An 18,795-nucleotide genomic window follows, 5' to 3' on the forward strand; every position below is an offset into this window, starting at 1 on the left:
TTTCACAACATGGAATTGTTTTTTTACACTTTGATGTGGAAAAAGTTATTCATTGAAAAAAATTGATGAATCAAAGCTACAAAGGCAAAACTTACGGGATTAGCACTTTTTGTTCTCTCAAGCAGCATCATTTATCATGAATTTCAGTCTGTAGAAATGGAGTCAATTCTGGGTCATCATATATACCTATGACTTTTCATATGTTTATGTCTCACCTTTGTATATATGTACATAATACTGCATTTTTCTAGTGTTTTCATACTGAATACATTGTTTTTTTATGTATCATGTTGTAATTGCTTTCTGCGGTGGTTTAGTTTGCCAGTGGAGATTATTAAAGTTTATCTTTTTTCCAGTCTAAGAGTCAGTCTAATCACTGATCATGTTACACTGTGCTTTTATTTGGACATCTTGTACTTACTTAAAGAAAAAGTTTGAGATGGTTACAAACCTACAGAGGCCCTGAGTGGCAAGTGAGAAAACAAATTCTGGTCATTGATTTTAATTACTTTCCCTCCTGTGTTTATGACTTAGGAACAGGTGAAAAAAGTTTTCGCCAGGACATTTTTTTTAAAGTGTTTGTTGTTGTAATACTCATTTCTGTCACAAGAGACTGAAGTGTGACATTTTGTCACTGCCCCTTGGCGACGTGCGCAGTATGCTGAGGGGTGGTGACAAAACATCAGTTTGAGACAAGTTGGAATTAGAACAGGTTGATTTTCTTCCAGGAGAGGTTAAATTAAAAAACTAATTAAAACTAATCTGTAAAAAACATGCTGTGAGTGTTTAGTCCTATTTAGAACATGGAGTAGAGGTACTGCATGTATTGCAAGTCATGTAACATTACTGTCGTCTTTCTTTTGTCTAGAAATGTGACAAAACTGTGTAACAGCAGATTAGCAACAATTAAAATGTATTTCTTGAATGAATTTAGTCCTATTATGAACATGGGGTAGTGGTGCAATTAACCTTCACCTGCCAAATAATTAGGTAGGCAATTACTTGCTAGTGTGCCATTTTATTCTCACAGCAAAGGCAGCTTGTTATGTACAGCCATTACAGTATTTGAGAAAAAAAACTACAGTATAGATATAATTAAGTTGATCCAATTCTATGGTGATTCTAATATATAAATAATTTGTATAATCATGTTAAGATTCAAGTTTTACCTAATTTGAAATTTAAGTATGCAAAAGTTTTGAAATATAAATAATAATTGAAAAAAAAGCTTCTGTAATTCCTGATGAGCTGAAAGCAATTTTCAAAAGCGCATGTCACCAAAGTGTGAAGAGTGAACAGTGAAATAGAGAAAAGCTCCTCATTAGAATGCAGTTTCCCCTCTACTACTTTCTTGGCACATGTTAACACATAAAGGGACATTTCTCAGAAAACCGCACTGCCACCTCTTGCACGATTGAAACAATGCAGAGGAAACAACAAAACCCCAATGCACACCTTACCAGAAATGAGCTCTGCAGCAGGATTTGACACAAAAAGTGAGCAATGCATGTTGACAGGATGATATGTGAGCTCGAAGCCCAACACAACAACATGCACATTCAGGAGCAGTGATTTTGGCAGACAATTTGGTAAGCACACTGACATTTAAATTTTAAAATGTTTAGACACTGTTTACTACTTCATTTACAGCTCTCTCACGTCCTACACATATAAACACAGTGTGTAGCTGAGGCGTGCGTGTGTGTGCGTGTGTGTGTGTCAGCCACAGGAAGTGAGGGTCGGCATTCAAACCGTATATAAACCACTGTTTATGTTGATAGTGGAAGGAAAAAAAGGGTCAGATGTGGTTTAAAAGAGATCATCTGAATTTGATTATGGTCAGAATGGCAGGAAGTTTGTGATATTCACTGAGAGATGAGCATTAAATCATCTAAACTGTTGGTGGCTGTAAACACTTGTACCTTTGACATTCAGAGGGGAAAAGTGAATAATGACGTTTTCATCAGCTACTGTGAATGTAACAGAATTACAGTCATTGCTGTAGATTTCTCAGATTTGGAAAATTGTTTTTACATTTGAAATAGCAGCAGTTGGACTTGTTTTTACAGAAGCCTCTTGGGCATGACTCACTAAATGGTGATCATGTTTGAAAAGTTCAACTCAAAGGGCAGGAAAGTCCAGTAATGTCTCTGAATTCCCTACAAACAGGTGGATGTTTTTCAAACATTTTTTTAATGAGGTGTTTTTTATCTTTAGAAAATGTTCAGTGTGTAACAAACAGCAGTCACACACTGTCATTATGGTGTGGAACAATGCGTGTCTGTCATGATGAGGAACAGAAACATCTATATCTCTTTTTCCAGTAGATTTGTGAGTGGAGGAAATCTTTTCAAACACTTCAGTGCAAACAAAGGGAAGAGTTTTCTCAACACCACAAGAAAGTAGAGTCAGGAGCCAAAGATTGCATTGTTGATAAAGTAAGTAAAGCATTTATTTTTATATTCACATCTAATCTATGTGATTCTGGCACTTTGGGTTCACATTAGCATAAGAAGGGAATCTTTAGTTAGAAATTCAGTAATATCAAGACTTTAATCATATGATAACAGCATAATTTATGTTATTTGGATCCTAGATGGTCACATTTTACCTCCTCTGATGACACCTGTGATTTAACTGTCTAACTTTAATGTTAAGCTATATTAACTGATCATGGAAATGTTAGACTGTTGTATGATTCACTTGTTTTGTGTTCATTTCACTGTTTAATTCAAGGCTTGGAGAAAACACTTTAAGATCAAGATTTTCCTAAACTGGGTTTGAACTCAACCACATGTTTGAACAAGTCCAACAGGAAAGAGCCGTACAACCACAACACATGAAGTTTATATAAAAAAGAGCCCCTTGTCTGTCTCAAATACCACTTTTGTCATTTTTGTAAGGTTGAGGGAACTAATGTCTGCCAGTTAGTGTAGTAGACTTGTGATGGATTTGATTTAAGACCAAGATGGATAGTTGTTCATTACTTTTGCGCACACACACAAAAGAAATACAGATAAGTTAATTGTAGTATATTAATTTTTTTAAATTCATGTGTTTTAGTTAAAAGTAACCATGTACAATATAAAACATAAATATCCTAATTTTACGCACTAAGCTATACAAAGATGAACACACATAAAACTATGTAAAACTGCTCACAATAGCTCATGTATGCTTCAAATACGAGCTAGTTATAAAGACAAGAGTTAAAGGTCAGTGAGTACAGAGGTGAGCTGCTTTTAGAAAATGTTTTAGGTTGGTTATGAAAGCACTGGTAGAGAAGGGTATTCCACTGATTTGGGGCTTTTACAGATAATGCAGATTGTCGAAATGCAAAATGTTATGTTAAAGTCTTATAAAGAGGATAATCTTGCAGAGTTTAGTGAGCCAGTAAAAGTCATGTAGTAAATTAGGGGCCAAACTATTTAAAATTTTACAAAACCAGGAGCAAAGTTCAAAATAATCTAAAATTCCCAAAGCTTAGTAAGATGTATTTCTCCAGTACCCTACAGTGATGAAAATGCCATGGTGTTGTTGTCCAGAGTTTATACGTTTGTATTTTTTGGTTTTGACTCAGTAGGTGTATCACCAGTCTGCCCCCAGCATGTAACGAGATATGCCATTTAGGAAAGGATCATAACATACATAAATGTCTTGTCTGTGTTGAGACACAGTCTCTAATACCACTAAAATTGCTTAGTTATACTGTATACTTATGGTTTTCCCAAATTTCTTTACTGGTTTCTTACAGTTTAAATTTTGATCCAGTGTCATAAGATATTTTAAATGAGCATTATGAGGTTGTACCATGGTTTTGATTGTACTATGGTAAAATGTGTGAGATAATCATTATTATTATAATTTTTTTTTCTGTGACTTGGAGTGATTTAATTTTTGGTAACTCTGATATTTACAGTAATGATTTGCTCTATTGAATGTATGATGTCAGTCACGCTATATTTGTTTTCTACAGTACATGAACCTGTTTTTGACCTAATTATATCACTCTAGATTTTTTGTGTGTGTGGTTTTGAATATTGTTTGGTTTAATATCTAGCTTTAAACATCAACTTCTTTTCCTCCTCACACAGCAATATGAACATATCAGAGAACGACTCATACATATACGCAGGGATGTATGACTATGAATTTTACTGTGATACCAGCCCAGATTTTCCCAATGGATCGATGGTCTTGCCGGTTCTTTTCTACATGCTGTTTTGTCTGGGCCTGATAGGTATGTTCAACATTACCTCACTCTTAAAGAGCAAAAACGTGGGTCACTCTCTTTACACATTTTAATGCATGTAGCAGAAACTGACGCATGCAACAGTTGACATACATATGCCATAGTCCAGTTCTACAGTCTGTCACCAGAAATAATAAGTAATGACAAATAATTTGAAATGGTTTCACAGGCAACATCACTATTCTCTGGGTTCTCCTCCGATACATAAAACTGAAGACTATGACAGACATTTCCCTCCTAAACCTGGCCTTGTCTGACCTCATACTGGCTGTATCTTTGCCCCTCTGGGCCTACGATTCACAGAACCTTGCATTATGCAAACTGATGACTGGAGTCTATCAGGTGAGCCTTTCTTTAATTTTTCATTATTAAGAACCCCATCAAAATATTAAATCGCTCATATTTTAATATCCAAAAACTCAAAATCCAATAGTACTTGTTATTCAGAGAGCAGAATTTATAAACAGGTGCAGGTGAGCTATTAAACAACACTTGCTGCAAGTTAACACTAAGGGTTTTTATCTGGTATTGTTGGTAAGGTGTGAAAAGTCAGGATTAAGCTGATGCTTTCACTCCCTAATAAAACACGGCATCTGAAATGTCAGTACATAAGTGCAAGGGTGGAAAACATGAACTTATTTTTTCTTCTTTTACACTATGAGGTATTACTGCCAGTGAACTATTTCTATGTTCCACTGTAAACATGGGTGTTGTTATATTTTATAAAAAAGGAGATATTCTAACTCTAACCAAGATGAGCTCAGGTGTTATCAGGCGATGTGTGAAACAGCTGCTGTGTAATTTCAGCTGTATGAAGAACCTGACTGAGGCCTGTAGAACCTAACATACGTCACCTTGTGCCACATCCTGTTTTGACTTTGCTCCCGTCTGCTCCTCTGAACAGCTGGGTTTCTACAGTGGGACTTTGTTTGTGACCCTAATGAGTGTGGACCGCTACCTGGCCATTGTCCACGCCGTTGCAACCATGAAGGCCCGAACACTTCTCTATGGAATCATAGCCAGCATCGCTATCTGGGTTGTATCTGTCAGCATGGCCATCCCTCAGGTGGTATTTGCCTCCTTGGAGATAGATCAAGATGACAACAGCTCCCAGTGCCAGCCACTGTACCCAGAGGAGAGCCAGGAGTTTTGGAAGATGCTGCGAAACTTCAGTGAGAATTCAGTCGGCCTTTTCGTGTGCCTCCCCATCATGATCTTCTGCTATGTGAAGATCCTGTCTGTGCTGTCCAGGTGCAGAAACTCCAAAAAGGGCAGAGCTATAAAGCTGATATTTACCATTGTGTGTGTGTTTGTGGTGTGCTGGGTCCCCTACAATGTCACAGTTTTCCTTCAGACACTGCAGCTGTTTGACCTGGTGAACACCTGCGAGACTTCAAAGAACATTAACTCTGCCTTGAGATTTTCTGAGATCATTGCAGTGTCTCGCTGCTGTGTAAATCCAGTCATCTATGCATTTGTAGGGGAGAAGTTTAGGAAGTCAATGGGTAATATGCTGACTAGAAACCTCTGCTGGAAGCACCAGAGCAGATGGCTGTCAAGCCACAGAGACACCACAGAGACCTCCAACACACCTGTAAGATCAGATTATTAGGAATGATAAAAACACCTTACCTGTGTGGTGGTTTTGGCTACATGTGTGATGTAAGAATGCTTTTATCTTGAAATTCAGAGACTACAGAGGAAAAACTGCCTGTGTGTGAGGTGTCATGTACGTGGTGCTTATTAAGAACTGCAAAATGATATGCCACCACAGCAAGAATAGGGGAATGCTGTATTTTGAAAATGTACATACATTTATGAAACATGTATTCAAATCATGAAATGCCAAGTATATTTTGATTTTGTAGAACCATATTGTAACTAATGTAAAATAGATAAAATAAAACTTGACTGCTCTTTCTTTGTTCTGTTTATATTGACTTCCCAGTTCAAATTCAAAAGGCCGTTCCGGCTTGTGCTCTGTGTGTGTTATGTATGTGAAATGTCACAAGCTAAGCATCCTGCCACAGCAGTGCATCACCATGCATGAGCTTGAGATGATAAAAACGTACTTTCATTCATTTTAAAATCTATTTATTTATACAACATTTAAATGTGCTAATTTTCAATTGCAGTCCTTTGATTAGATGTTATGAAACCAATGATAAGTTGCATGTGCAGACAGAAGACAACATGGCTGCCACAACAACAGCAACAGCCCCAAAGTAGGCTCTCTCAAGTGTGCAAGTTCAACAGGAAACAGTCAAACATTAGTGCAATCCACTGTTCAGCACATGTGATCAGGCAAGCAAAACACACCCAAGCATTACTGGTTATAACCATTTTTGACACTTACAGACATGCAGAACAGCGATAAGTAATAACACTGAAATTAAATATGACAATCATAACGTTGATCTTGATCAAATGTTAAAAGAAGTAGGTACAGGTTAGTAAAATTACAAAATCAGACACCGCTGTGCTCTCTTGAGCACTTGGTGCTACTGACCCCCTCCACAGCCAAGTTGTTGATGAGAAGTTTTATCTTATACAGTTAATGGGTGTAAGACACAACTAGACTATAAGAATTCATACATCAAATGTGGTATGAATTCTCTACATTGGTGATACACTAAATTAATGGTTTAGGCCAGAATAATTACTCTCAAGAGATTTTTCATGGGTCTGAGGTTCTGGCCATGGCCATCCTCCTACCTGCCAGCACAGCCCTGAGGAAGAGAGAGACCCCTTGTTTGCAGAATCAGTTGTTAAATTTGGCGCTACTTGCTTTCCGATCTTGCACGTTTTGACATGATCGAAGGGGACCATAGATACACAGTAAGTCTATGAGGAGGACACTGTAGGAGGAGTTGTTCCAGCATCAGTACAATGTCATCACAGAGGTGCACGCCCAAATGGGGCAAAAACCAGTGCTTGTATACGCTTGTGCACCCTGTAATGTTTGTAAACAAGAAAACTGTCTATATCAATCATTAGCAAGATAGTTAATTAGTGTTTTGCCGATAGCTTAAGATGTGACTATATATACATCCCTTTTACAGATCATTTTCTTGCAATAATTGGTGCTGAAATCATGTTACTGAAACAAATACCAATGATGGTATTTCATGTTCTTTTTTGTGCATTATTACTTTATATCATAGATGTATTATATTGAACTAGATAGTGTATGCATTCAATCCCATTAGAGTTGCTCATCTGGCACATAAACCAAAAAAGTTTTTTAGCTTCCTGTTTACCTCCTGGTTATATGACCCACTGTGTATGTGCAGTAGTGTTTCTCCCCTTGCCCTTGCCCATGAGTTCTTGCCCATGTCTTAGACTTTACATTGCAATGACATCACAGATTTTTAAATAACTTTTTGTCGGCTCTAGTTAAGTTTTACAAATATACACAGTTTTACAGGTGTCTCTTATAATGGTGGCTTATAGGGAGGAAATGCTTATGGGGGACAAGCAAAAATGTGCGGGGCTAGGGTCAGTTGAGAAACTCTCACAGAAAAACATGATTGGCTGAAAGATCTGGACATGTAGGATTACCCAGTCTCCTCTTAGAGCAGATCTGAGATCTTTTTCTGCTTGATAAAAGTTGTCAGTAGGGGAGCTTAAGATTGGTTTTCTGTCCATTTTTTGTTTTGTACACAGCGAAAATGGGCTTAGTGGTTCTACATTTCCTTGAGTCCAGCTTGTTATACAGTGTCTTAAGTAGAGAATGGTAATTGCATTCATTGCAAGTAGTTGGCAATTTCTTGAATTCCTAGAATGAGAAGTATTGTATTCGGTTATTACTGGGCATTGCTTTTTTTCACTGTTTTTTTTTTTTTCTGAAGCATGAGGTGGTGTTAAGGAGAATATATAGCTATAGACATGACAAACTACTTGGATGAGTTTCAGGCAGTCATTCTTGGCAGCTTGTAATTATTTGACAAGAAATGTGCAGAGCAGAATCCCCATGTCATATAATAACATCCTGACCTGACTAACAAGGTTGTATTTGACCATTAATTCAGTTACTGACTGATTCACAATGATGCATAAAATGTTAAGATGTGTACATTTCAATAGTCACACCAGCCTGTCTACAAAGTGTCGGTGGCTGTGTCAGTAGTATCACTTCCTACATGTGTGAAAGCTCAAATGTGCATGCACATCTTCTGCAAACCTCAAGCTCTGTGTGCCTGCTGGGCTGGACAGAATCACCTGCATTTTTAAAGCTTGCATATGCGGACTGCGGTTCATTATAGTTCTGCAGAAACTGTGGGTTCTTACATGAAGTTTCAAAAGCATTCACAGGAAGAGGCAAACCATATGATACATGAAATGCTACAAGCCCCCTTGTAGCTTGGTTAGGGGGTGGGTGTATTTTGAAAAGGGCTTGCACATCAATTTCTCACACTTTCTCTCTCATGTTGTACATTTCTTGTGTACAGAGCCTAATCAAACTGGATGCACAGCTGATCATTTCTCCTGATTTAGCCATCATCTCTACCATTTGTGAACCAGAATAAACACCATGACCACCACCAATATCAGCTATCTTGTTAACAGCACCAACAGGTAATGTTTTTTGTTGTTTTTTGACCACTTTTATATTCATCTACAACTTATGACAAGTACAAAATAATACAAAGGTATAATACAAACAGGTATATAGTCAGGCCTAATCAGGTCACCCTGATTAGGTGTACAGAAAAATTGTTAATGGATCAAAAATTAATTGTTTAATACTAATGAAGCAATGTTAATATTGTTTAATACTAATCCCAGCTATTACAAGAGATTCAACTGTGGTTATTAGGTTAGGTTTAATGCACAACACAATTCAAGTATAAATGAAGAAGTCTGACTTTTAAAGACAGATTGATGATTTTTAATATACTTACGAATATTTATTTTTAAAGGAAAGAGAGAAGGAAAAAAACTTACACTTACACTTCCTGTTTTTTTTTTAAGTATTTTTTTAAAATATATTTAATATATTCTTTTTTTTTTTAAGTATTTTGATTCATATCACTTACCGCTATCACAGTCTCATGCTTGTCTTGCTTTGGGTCCATGGGAGACTAACTTTGTTCTCATCCTGCTCCAACACATTTATGTTCAAAATGGATTTGTACAAAATATGCATCAATGATATTGTGGTCATCAGTCAATTCTACAACTGACAAGTCTTTCTTTCACATTGGGACCAGCATCTATGATAATCACATTCTCAGTCACAAAAATATAATTGCCCTAGACAGCAGTACTGTCACCAACTGAACAAACTGAAAAAAATTAAAGCAGTGAGATTACCCTGTACATCACATATTTCCTCCAGAGAGACCTTTATCCAAAAAAATCTTCTCTACTGAAAAAATATTCAGCAGGCGAAGTGAAGCCAACTCCACAACACGACATGTTCAAATCCCTTTTGTGCTGTAACAATATAAGCTCTGTGTACCATTTGATTGCTTAAAACATTCTCACAATTTAAGACAGATTCAATCTGAAACCGCCTACGCTGTCTATAGGTTACTTAAACAACCTGCAGGTTTCTTATGTTGTGGCTGCGAAGGTTCTAACTCATCAGACACCAAATGCACAAATACACTCCCATGTACCACTAAAAATACACCAGAAATCCTTTAATAAGCTGCATCATTACATATTATGTGCTGAAATGTCTGTGTGGTTTTCTATAAACTTTAAAGACATTTAAATCTGACCACTAAATAGAAAATATTGGCAGAAACTGTGGAATATGCTACAGAAAAACATAATGTACATGCTTGACAGAGTCATCATAGTTGTGACAAATAGAGGTAAGGATGATCTTACGGAGGAGATGATGTTCTGGGGTTGCTGTGTAATGTTCCCTAAAAGTTCTATTAAGTAGACAAATGTCCGGCACCTTTACATGATACTGGGGACATCCCTCAAATGTCCTCTTTTGGTTAAAAGAGATGCAGTTCAAAATTCCCTTAAAGACTTAAAAAAAATCAAAATTCCATGTTGGTTATTTTATGGTTATATAACAGTATTACCATGATATTATGGATATTTAGGACATTAAGAGAACGCTCTCATATGGTCCACTGTTGGTCATACAAGGACATTTTGTTGAGGACTTTGGGCCGGTCACACATACATGAATGTGGAGGAGTCATTGCTTGCCAAGGCCAAGGCTGTTAAACAGATGGTTAACTAAGTACAAAAACTTTTTACTTTTACTCAATACATTTTGTCACAAATATCTGTACTTTCTATTCCATGTATTTTCAAACAGCCTTATTACTTTGGTTTTAAAGCATTTGACGGAATTATTGATTATTTTTGTATTACCAATACAAAAAGATGTAACAAGATGAAATCAGGTAACAATACATAATAAAACAAAAATTATGTGAAAGATATAACAAGACAAAAATTACATAACAAGATGTAACAATGCATGAAATGATGTAAGAAGGCGAAAATGATGTAATACATAACAAGACAAAAGCGATGTTACACAAGGAAAACCATGTGTAACAATACACAAAAAGACAAAAATTAATATGAAGTAACACGACGAAATTACATATAAGTTGTAGTAAAACAAAAATGATAACAAGATGGCAATGACAAAATATGTAACAAGACAAAAAAGATATAACAAGACATAAGGACACAAAAACAGTCCAACAAGATGTAACAAGACAAAAATGAGGTAAAAGACATAACAATACAAGACTGACATAAAAGATGTGACAAGACGAAACAGACAGCAAGACTCGAGCGTGGAGGAAACGTGAGGTTCAGTTAGCTTTGCACTGAAGAGCGTCCTTCAGAGGGCGACTTTCTACTTTTATACTTTTATACTAAATACATTTCAGAGCCTATACTTTTTCACTTTTGAGTAAAGACATTGATTTCTAGTCTTTTTTTCATAAGTATCTGTACTTCTACTTGAAAACCGAGTGTGCAAATGTTTTTCATTTTATGGTCACATAGAAATCTTGCAAAGAGAACATTTGGGATGTTCAGAACATTCACATATGGTTCTTTGTTAGTCAAATGGGGACATTTCATTTGGGACCATCATCTACACTGGTACTCAGTTAGTAACATGGCTTCACATAGAGGACATTTCCATATGGTTTTCTGTTGGTCATATGAGAAAATTCTCTTTAGTGCCACAGCAACATCTAACATAAGCTCTCTCTCTCCTTTTTTTTCTTTGGAGGGGTTTTTAGAATCAAACCGGAGCTACCGCAGAGGACTGATTGCCTCCGTACATGGGGTGTAAAACCGAAATGCGAAGTGTATGGTGGCTTAGTGGTTAGCACTGTTGCCTTGCGCGACAGGTTTGGTTTGAAGTGTGAATGTTCATCTTCACATTTCACCTGCCATCAAAAACATATATTAGGTTAATTATTCTGTCACATCCATAAATGTTCTGGGAATACAGAACAGGATACAATTTCTAGTTGGTATAATCAATTATGCAAAGCAGTGAATGGATTCACATTATTAATCCTATTGAGCCCTTATCCTTGATGATGAAATGATTTTTTCCCATTTCTTTTAATTCCTATGACACCTGATTTCTATGGAATTTGCTTGCATGTTGTATGTGTCACGACCTGGCTCAAAGGTAGGACAAAATATGGAGACCACGCATGACACTTTAAAGTAAAAGAATTAAATATATTTAAATTAACTAAATTAAGTATTTATGTAAGTCAGTTCATCAGTAATGTTTGTAGTGTATGGGTGTGTGAATGTGTTAAGATGTAAGACAACAAAAAACTAAAAAACCCAAGACCAAACAAACCAAGCAACTCAAAGAGGAGAGAGAGAGCACTGAATGCTCAGACACCCATAAATATAGGTGAGCTTTCACACCAACTCAGGTGTTAGCCATCTCTCCTAATGAGCCACTCCCAAGGTCTCAGCAACCAACCAAAAAGTAGGTCAGAGGCCTAGGGGCCGTCACATATGGCACTGGGATTTCATTTCTAAGAATATTCTTGAAAATCTACGCATAAAAAAACAACATACCACTATGTGTTTGAAGCACATACCCAAAATTTGTGCAATTCAGCCACAAAAACACACTGGACAATATTTTTGCTATTAATGAGAAATAAATCAAATCATTCAATGTAGATTTACCATGTCAAAGATGGACCCAAATACAGAACACAGACAAGCCATTGACACTGGGGTGGTAAGTCAGGGCATTTATTGAAGGGGTAAAGGGAGAAAGGTGGTGGAAGGAGCAGGCAGCCCACTGGTGAAGTAGATTGGTTTTACTGGAGCTGGAAACGGTTGAGGGTTAACGGGTTGAACAAAGGCAGGCAGGTATGACAGCAGGCAGATGAACGGGGTCCTGGAGCACAAGGAGAAACACCATGAGGAATGAAAGACAGCACAAAACATGAGGCTTTAGCTGTTACAGGTGGTGGACTGAGTGAAAACCAGGGTTTTTAAACCGGTGAGCTGAGTGCTGCCGAGTATGGAAGGAGCAGAGCTAGGAGGAGCCAGGAGAGCGGAGAGGGAAAACCATGCCCACAAGACAGACAGACAGGAGAAACAGGAGACACAGGGGGAACAGGAAAACAGACAAGCCTTACAAGAGACATTGTGTCGTTGTTGTTGTTGTTGCTGTGTAGTTGTAGAATGAAATGTAAAACTGGACTGATCAAGGGTATATGCAGCTTTTCTTTTGGTTTGTTTTTATCTTCATAAAGTAGGTCATAGTTTGCTTTTCTTTCCAGGCAGCTGACCATGACCACACCCATCTCTGTTGTCAGCGCTTTCACTGACTTAAGTTGGGGTCCACCTACACAAGACACACCAGGGTAAGATTAAACCTACAGCTGGCACACATACCACCATATGTTGTTCTGTGATGTGTCTTTGTCAGTCTGTCTCACTTTACTCCAAAGCCTAGTGTAGGATTTTTTACGAGCAGCTAGCTGAGCATTTCAGTCTGTTTTGTCATAACATTTATTTTTCTGACATGCAATCCTGAATTTGTCTGTAAGATTACAGCTGCATCATTCTTATTGCTTTACAATTAAGTAATGCAGCTTATCTTAAGGGAAAGGTTTACTTTTGAACCTTTTATTGCACTACACACAGCTACAGTGCAAACTGATGTATCTTTACATCTATGTTAAAGGAGTGATGTGTAAAATTTGGACAAAGTTTAGTTTTAAAATGTTCTAAAATTGAACTAACATTATTAACTGAATATGAAGAACACTTATGACATTATGTCACAGATATCTGTGCATTGTGTTGCAGAGATATATATTGAAATTAGCATGGTAACCAGGTAACAAGGTAGTAGTCTGATCCCCCTGTAGATTCAGGTGGGAGATATATGCTTTTTAGTTTAATAAATAAACAAAGTAATCTCACAAAATGTAAAGAAATTATATATTCTCACACCTTATGTCTGCAATAAACCATACATCTTCTGAATTCAAGTTTCTCTCTTTTACTTACTAAGACAATCTTGTCCGTAAAACACAATTAAAACTCAACAGAAACTAAACAAAAGTCACAGTTGTTCAACAATTGGCAATTCTGGCTTGGTTGAAATAAATCCTTAATCCACTATGTTAGATGAGGAAATATTCGGGTTCCTTGCATCACCCCTGGAGTCAGAGTCCTGGTCAGAGCTGTTGTAAATCACCTCCATGTTGTCCAGTTGGCCCCCACCCCCTTAGCTTAAATATTAATACACTAATTATGATAAAAGTCACACAAATGTCTAATAGGATAAAATGATGAAGTGATGACATTTTATTTCCAAAAGATCAAAGGTCTAATGTTCAGCTCCTTATCAGTCCTCTGTACTCCTCTGCAAAAACAGTTGACAGCACAGTAAAAATAGAAGACAGCATGTTTCTCACTGGAAAGTGTTTATTGGAATCATACTTAATACCTTTATATTAAATTCATGCAGTCATTGCTACATATTATATGAGTCTGGACAGACATGGATGTAACTTGCAATGTGTCTGGTTCACAAAAGCAGACAACCATGATGCAGTAATTCTAGTTACACGTTACACCTTTAAGCAAGAGGGTTGTAGATCCAGTAAACTGACCTGATATAATGGGAATTCATTTTTCTTTGCTGGTTTTGTTCCTCTGTTTCTCACCAGCTTTACAACTGCATCCTTCAATGATAACATCACCTCAGCCACCATAGAATACGACTACGCTGACTACCTTGACTTCCTTGAAGATGTCGAGGTGTGCAAGTATGAGCGTCACGGAGCCACTTTTCTTCCAGCCCTTTACTCCATTTTCTTCCTCTTGGGCCTTCTGGGTAACTCTCTGGTCATCTGGGTCATCACTTGTGGGGTGCGACTCCGCAGCATGACTGATGTGTGCCTCTTGAACTTGGCTGCTGCTGACCTGCTCCTGGTGTGTTCCCTTCCCTTCCTCGCCCACCAAGCTCGAGACCAATGGCTGTTTGGGGATGGTATGTGCAAAATGGTCCTGGGTATTTACTACATTTCTTTTTACTGTGGGATCTTCTTCATCAGTCTAATGAGCATTGACCGATACTTGGCTGTAGTACATGCTGTTTATGCTATGAGAGCACGGACGAGGTCCTTTGGAATGATTGCAGCTGCTGTAACGTGGCTGGCTGGTTTTTTGGCTTCTTTCCCTGATCTGATATTTCTCAAACAGCAGACTGTTGTTAATGGGTCTAATTTCTGCTTCCCTGAATTTCCAAAAAAACTGGATGGTCCGAACTCTCATTTCTGGAGGGTCTTCAGCCTTTTTAAAATGAACATTATGGGCCTGTTTGTCCCAGTTATCATCATGGGATTCTGCTACTCCCAGATCATCTGGCGACTGCTGAACAGCCAGTCATCAAAGAGACAGGCCATCCGTTTAGTTCTCACCGTGGTGGCTGTTTTCTTCTGTTGCTGGGTCCCCTACAACATCACATCGTTCTTCAAAGCACTGGAGCTACTGGACATCTACGCAGAATGTGAAAGCAGCAAAGCCATCAGATTGGCTTTACAGGTCACTGAGGCCATTGCCTACTCTCACAGCTGCCTGAACCCCATCCTGTACGTCTTTGTTGGGGAGAAGTTTAGGAGGCACCTGCTCAGGTTGATAAACAAGACTCCATGCAGACTGTGCCAGGTCATCAAGGTCTACATACCTCAGGACAGAATTGCAGGCTCAGTCTACTCTCAGACTACCAGCATTGATGAAAGGAGCACCGTTGTGTAAAGTGGGGGAAGGTGGGATTTGGTTGTGTGCCATCACCACAAATTTCTTGCGAAGTCAAAACTTTTTATATATCAGAAGTGAGCATTAATATAGTGGTTTTCCAGTGGTTTCTTTGTAGTGTTAAGGTGCAACATAGTACTGCCATTGTGCAGAAAACCTTTTAAGCCCCTAAATGGGTCTTTAGAGGTTCTCTATAGATGCTTCAGCTTAGTTTAGATTAGTTGGAGAAAGAATAAAAAATGTGTACATGTGTACGTATTAGGTGTATTTTCCCCCTAAAATGTGATAGATTTTACAGTCAATTGAGTTACTTAAGCTACTGTATTGGAAAGGTCAAGAGGTCAGGGATAGATCTCTGACAGTCAAAGTCATCCTATGATCAAATAGAGATGTGACATTGGACAACATCAACATACATAGCAATCATCATTGCATATACATATGAGACAAAAATACCAAAGAAAATAAATAAGTATACATTTATTTGACTTTTTAAAAAATAGTTTCTTTATATTTTTTTTCCAGTTTATATAGATAAATGTATAAGTGTGTTATAGTGTTGTTGCTACTGGCTGGGTATCCCTTTTCAAGTGCAATTTTAGAAAATGTATATATAAAGCAAATTATACAAATTTTAATTTGATATAAACTCGTCAGTTTTATTTCTGCGGTAGCAATCTGAATATGAATCAATTGCAAGGGCCATTTCTGTGCCTTACACATTGTTGGAGGATCTGCTCTCTCTACGGGCCTCAGTGCAACTGCAGCACCTGCACAGTGTATATTTACACACCTGTATATAGACCGAAAGAATGAAAGAAGTAGTTAGTGTTATTTAGCACATTTTGCAGTATGCAGGTTATTTGAGGATTGATGTGTCTTAAAGAATACATGAAAGTACATGTGAATCAATTTGACAAGCCTGATCTTTATGGTCTCATGATATTTTAATAGTCTTACGCAAGCAAAACACAGTGTACCTTATGATTTGTAACCATACATTAATGTATTTTTATACTTTTATATGTTTTATAGACTATAAGAATGAATATGTAGAATTGTACTGTAAATATGTTTTGGATTCTTGCGATTTTTTTATCATATATATAGATGTTGTTTAGAATTAAAGTTTGTTCTCTTTTTAATCACATGCTGCTAGCTGAAACTAAGTGAGAAACTGTGTCAACATGAACATCTGTCAACAACGTCAGCGTTAGAAACCTCAGCAGCCTCATTTAATCATCAACTACCAATAGACACAGTAGGTGTACTGCAACAAACCAGAACCTAACTTGACCACTTCCTTGCTTTAATCAGTGGAAGCACAGCTACAAAACAAATATTGTCTTTTATTTGCACATGATGGCCATAACTTGCGTCAGTTTTGCGTCTGACACTGGTGCACAGCAAAAGGTTCACGGTGCAGGCAACCTGCAAGTTTCATATCATTTGTAGCAGCAGCTATACCACTCCTAACCTCATCCTCAAGAAAACCACAACCTGAAAGGGGAAGTTGTGTATAGTTGTTTAACCTTTGCAGTCTCTGTGCACAAATGAATGTCACTGTCAAAGTTTGCAAATATTTTTGCAATATTTCTACTCTACAGTCTATTAATTGGCATTTCTTAAAACATGCACTTTCAAACATCTAAGTTGATGGGTATGATGATGTGATAAATCTGTTGCTATGTTCATATGTGCATGGAGTATTTTTACTGAATCATTACACTTATTAACCACCATTTCAATCAATGTACAGATAAAGTTATTCATTAGGTACGTCAGGCATTTTAGATTTATATCATCTATGGTATCTGAAAATCAGTGTCCGTGCAGAAAGTTCAGCTCAGTTAGAATCTGTGCTGTGGTGACTCACTCAAAGATAAAACAATGACATCACTCATGAGTCAAAGACAGGATTCTGTTTCTGAAGTAGGCCTACATTTCCTGAAGAAACCAGCAAGATTGAAATGGCATTTTTTTCTTTTTGTAGTGATTCAGTATAGATCTTTTATAAAGTTGGGTGACTCGAGACAGATAAACTTATGAGGATTTTTTAAAGAATTGCAGAAACTGAAAAAGCAGAGGCTGAAAAAACCTGACATTTAGTTTCCAGTGGGACAAGATCTACAAACACCAAACCCTACACTTCCCATAATGCAACTAGATAGTGTCTTTCATTAGACCTTCCATTTCTGGTAAATGATCAAGCCTTTTTTTCCATTTTTCCATTGTATTTTATTCAGTCCTGAATAGAAAACATCATACTGAGCAGTTTCTGGCGCTTGCTGTTTTTGCTCTCACACATATAGATTTTTGTATGTTAACATAAAGTTACCTATCTAAGTGTCATATTACGCTATTGCCATTTTTCAATAAAATTGCTCCATTAAGATACCCCAAATATTTGATTAATTGTTTTTTCTGTACACTGATGTGTTCTGATTGCATTTTTGCATGTACCTCCTTTGTCCTTTGTGTCTTATATTTTTGCCCCTTTTATAACTTTATTATTATTATTATTATTATTATTATTATTATTATTATTATTATTATTATTATTATTATTGTCTTAGCATGGCCATCAGTAAGACAGGGACACTGATTCTACTGTAGTTTTGTGCAGTTTAGTGCAGTTTAGTTCTGCACATTCTAGACTCATTCATGAAGGTGTACTTGCTGTATGGTTACAAATTAAATTAAAGCTGCAAACAGCGGTGATTGGACCCTTGCACCCCTTTGCATGTTGGGACATGCGACAGGTGTTGCCTCATTGCTGGACACTGGCCAGTCAACAAGGCTTGAATTTTTAGGTCTTTTGGGCAACTCAGGGAAGAGTTCAGTGTCACTTCATGTGTCAGTTAGATGGCGCTATAGAACACCCACTGATTATATGGCAAGTTCCAGTATAGCAAGTGTAGACCACACCGTGAAAAAAAAGTTTTGTCACGTAATTGAAATTGTTACACCAATTGTTTACTTCCTGTTGTCAGTAGGTGGTACTGTGATTATGACCCCTGAGTGGCATGTCGTCATCAGGCTGGGACTCTACGCAGACTGTGAAAGCAACAAAACCATCAGATAAGCTTTACACGTCACTGAAGCTGTTGCCTACTTCCACATCAACCTCAACTCCATCCTGTGTGTGCTTGTTGGAGAGAAGCTCAGATGGCACAAGTGTATTATTTTATCTGATGCTGTGACCTGCACCTCTACTCATGCCTGTACACTACATTAACTTTTAAATAATATTGAATAGTGCAAGATTTCCAGGTGATGCATTTTTT

General features: G+C 37.4%; 2 protein-coding genes across 3 annotated transcripts; both read left to right on the forward strand.

The window, feature by feature from the left end:
- Positions 1-1,482: 1,482 nt before the first annotated feature.
- On the forward strand, positions 1,483-6,163 carry LOC146321206 (C-C chemokine receptor type 4). 2 transcript variants are annotated; one of them, XM_084725639.1, is made up of 5 exons: positions 1,483-1,589; positions 2,328-2,438; positions 4,095-4,240; positions 4,422-4,594; positions 5,157-6,163. In XM_084725639.1, exons 3-5 carry the CDS (start codon positions 4,099-4,101, stop codon positions 5,862-5,864), a joined length of 1,023 nt encoding a protein of 340 aa, XP_084581765.1. In that variant the 5' UTR covers positions 1,483-1,589; positions 2,328-2,438; positions 4,095-4,098; the 3' UTR covers positions 5,865-6,163. The 2 variants fall into 2 exon arrangements, with proteins under 2 accessions (XP_084581765.1, XP_084581766.1); XM_084725640.1 differs by lacking the exons at positions 1,483-1,589; positions 2,328-2,438 and having other exon boundaries at positions 3,742-4,240.
- A 2,524-nt stretch (positions 6,164-8,687) lies between these two features.
- On the forward strand, positions 8,688-17,906 carry ccr8.2 (chemokine (C-C motif) receptor 8.2). Its single transcript, XM_084726264.1, has 3 exons — positions 8,688-8,830; positions 13,018-13,101; positions 14,419-17,906. The coding sequence occupies exons 1-3, from the start codon at positions 8,787-8,789 to the stop codon at positions 15,506-15,508; spliced, it is 1,218 nt and encodes a 405-aa protein (XP_084582390.1). The 5' UTR covers positions 8,688-8,786; the 3' UTR covers positions 15,509-17,906.
- Positions 17,907-18,795: the final 889 nt, after the last annotated feature.

This window comes from Lutjanus erythropterus, chromosome 9 (genome assembly GCF_056507025.1).
Source record: "Lutjanus erythropterus isolate fLutEry1 chromosome 9, fLutEry1.hap2, whole genome shotgun sequence".
In the NCBI taxonomy this organism is placed as follows: domain Eukaryota; kingdom Metazoa; phylum Chordata; class Actinopteri; order Lutjaniformes; family Lutjanidae; genus Lutjanus; species Lutjanus erythropterus.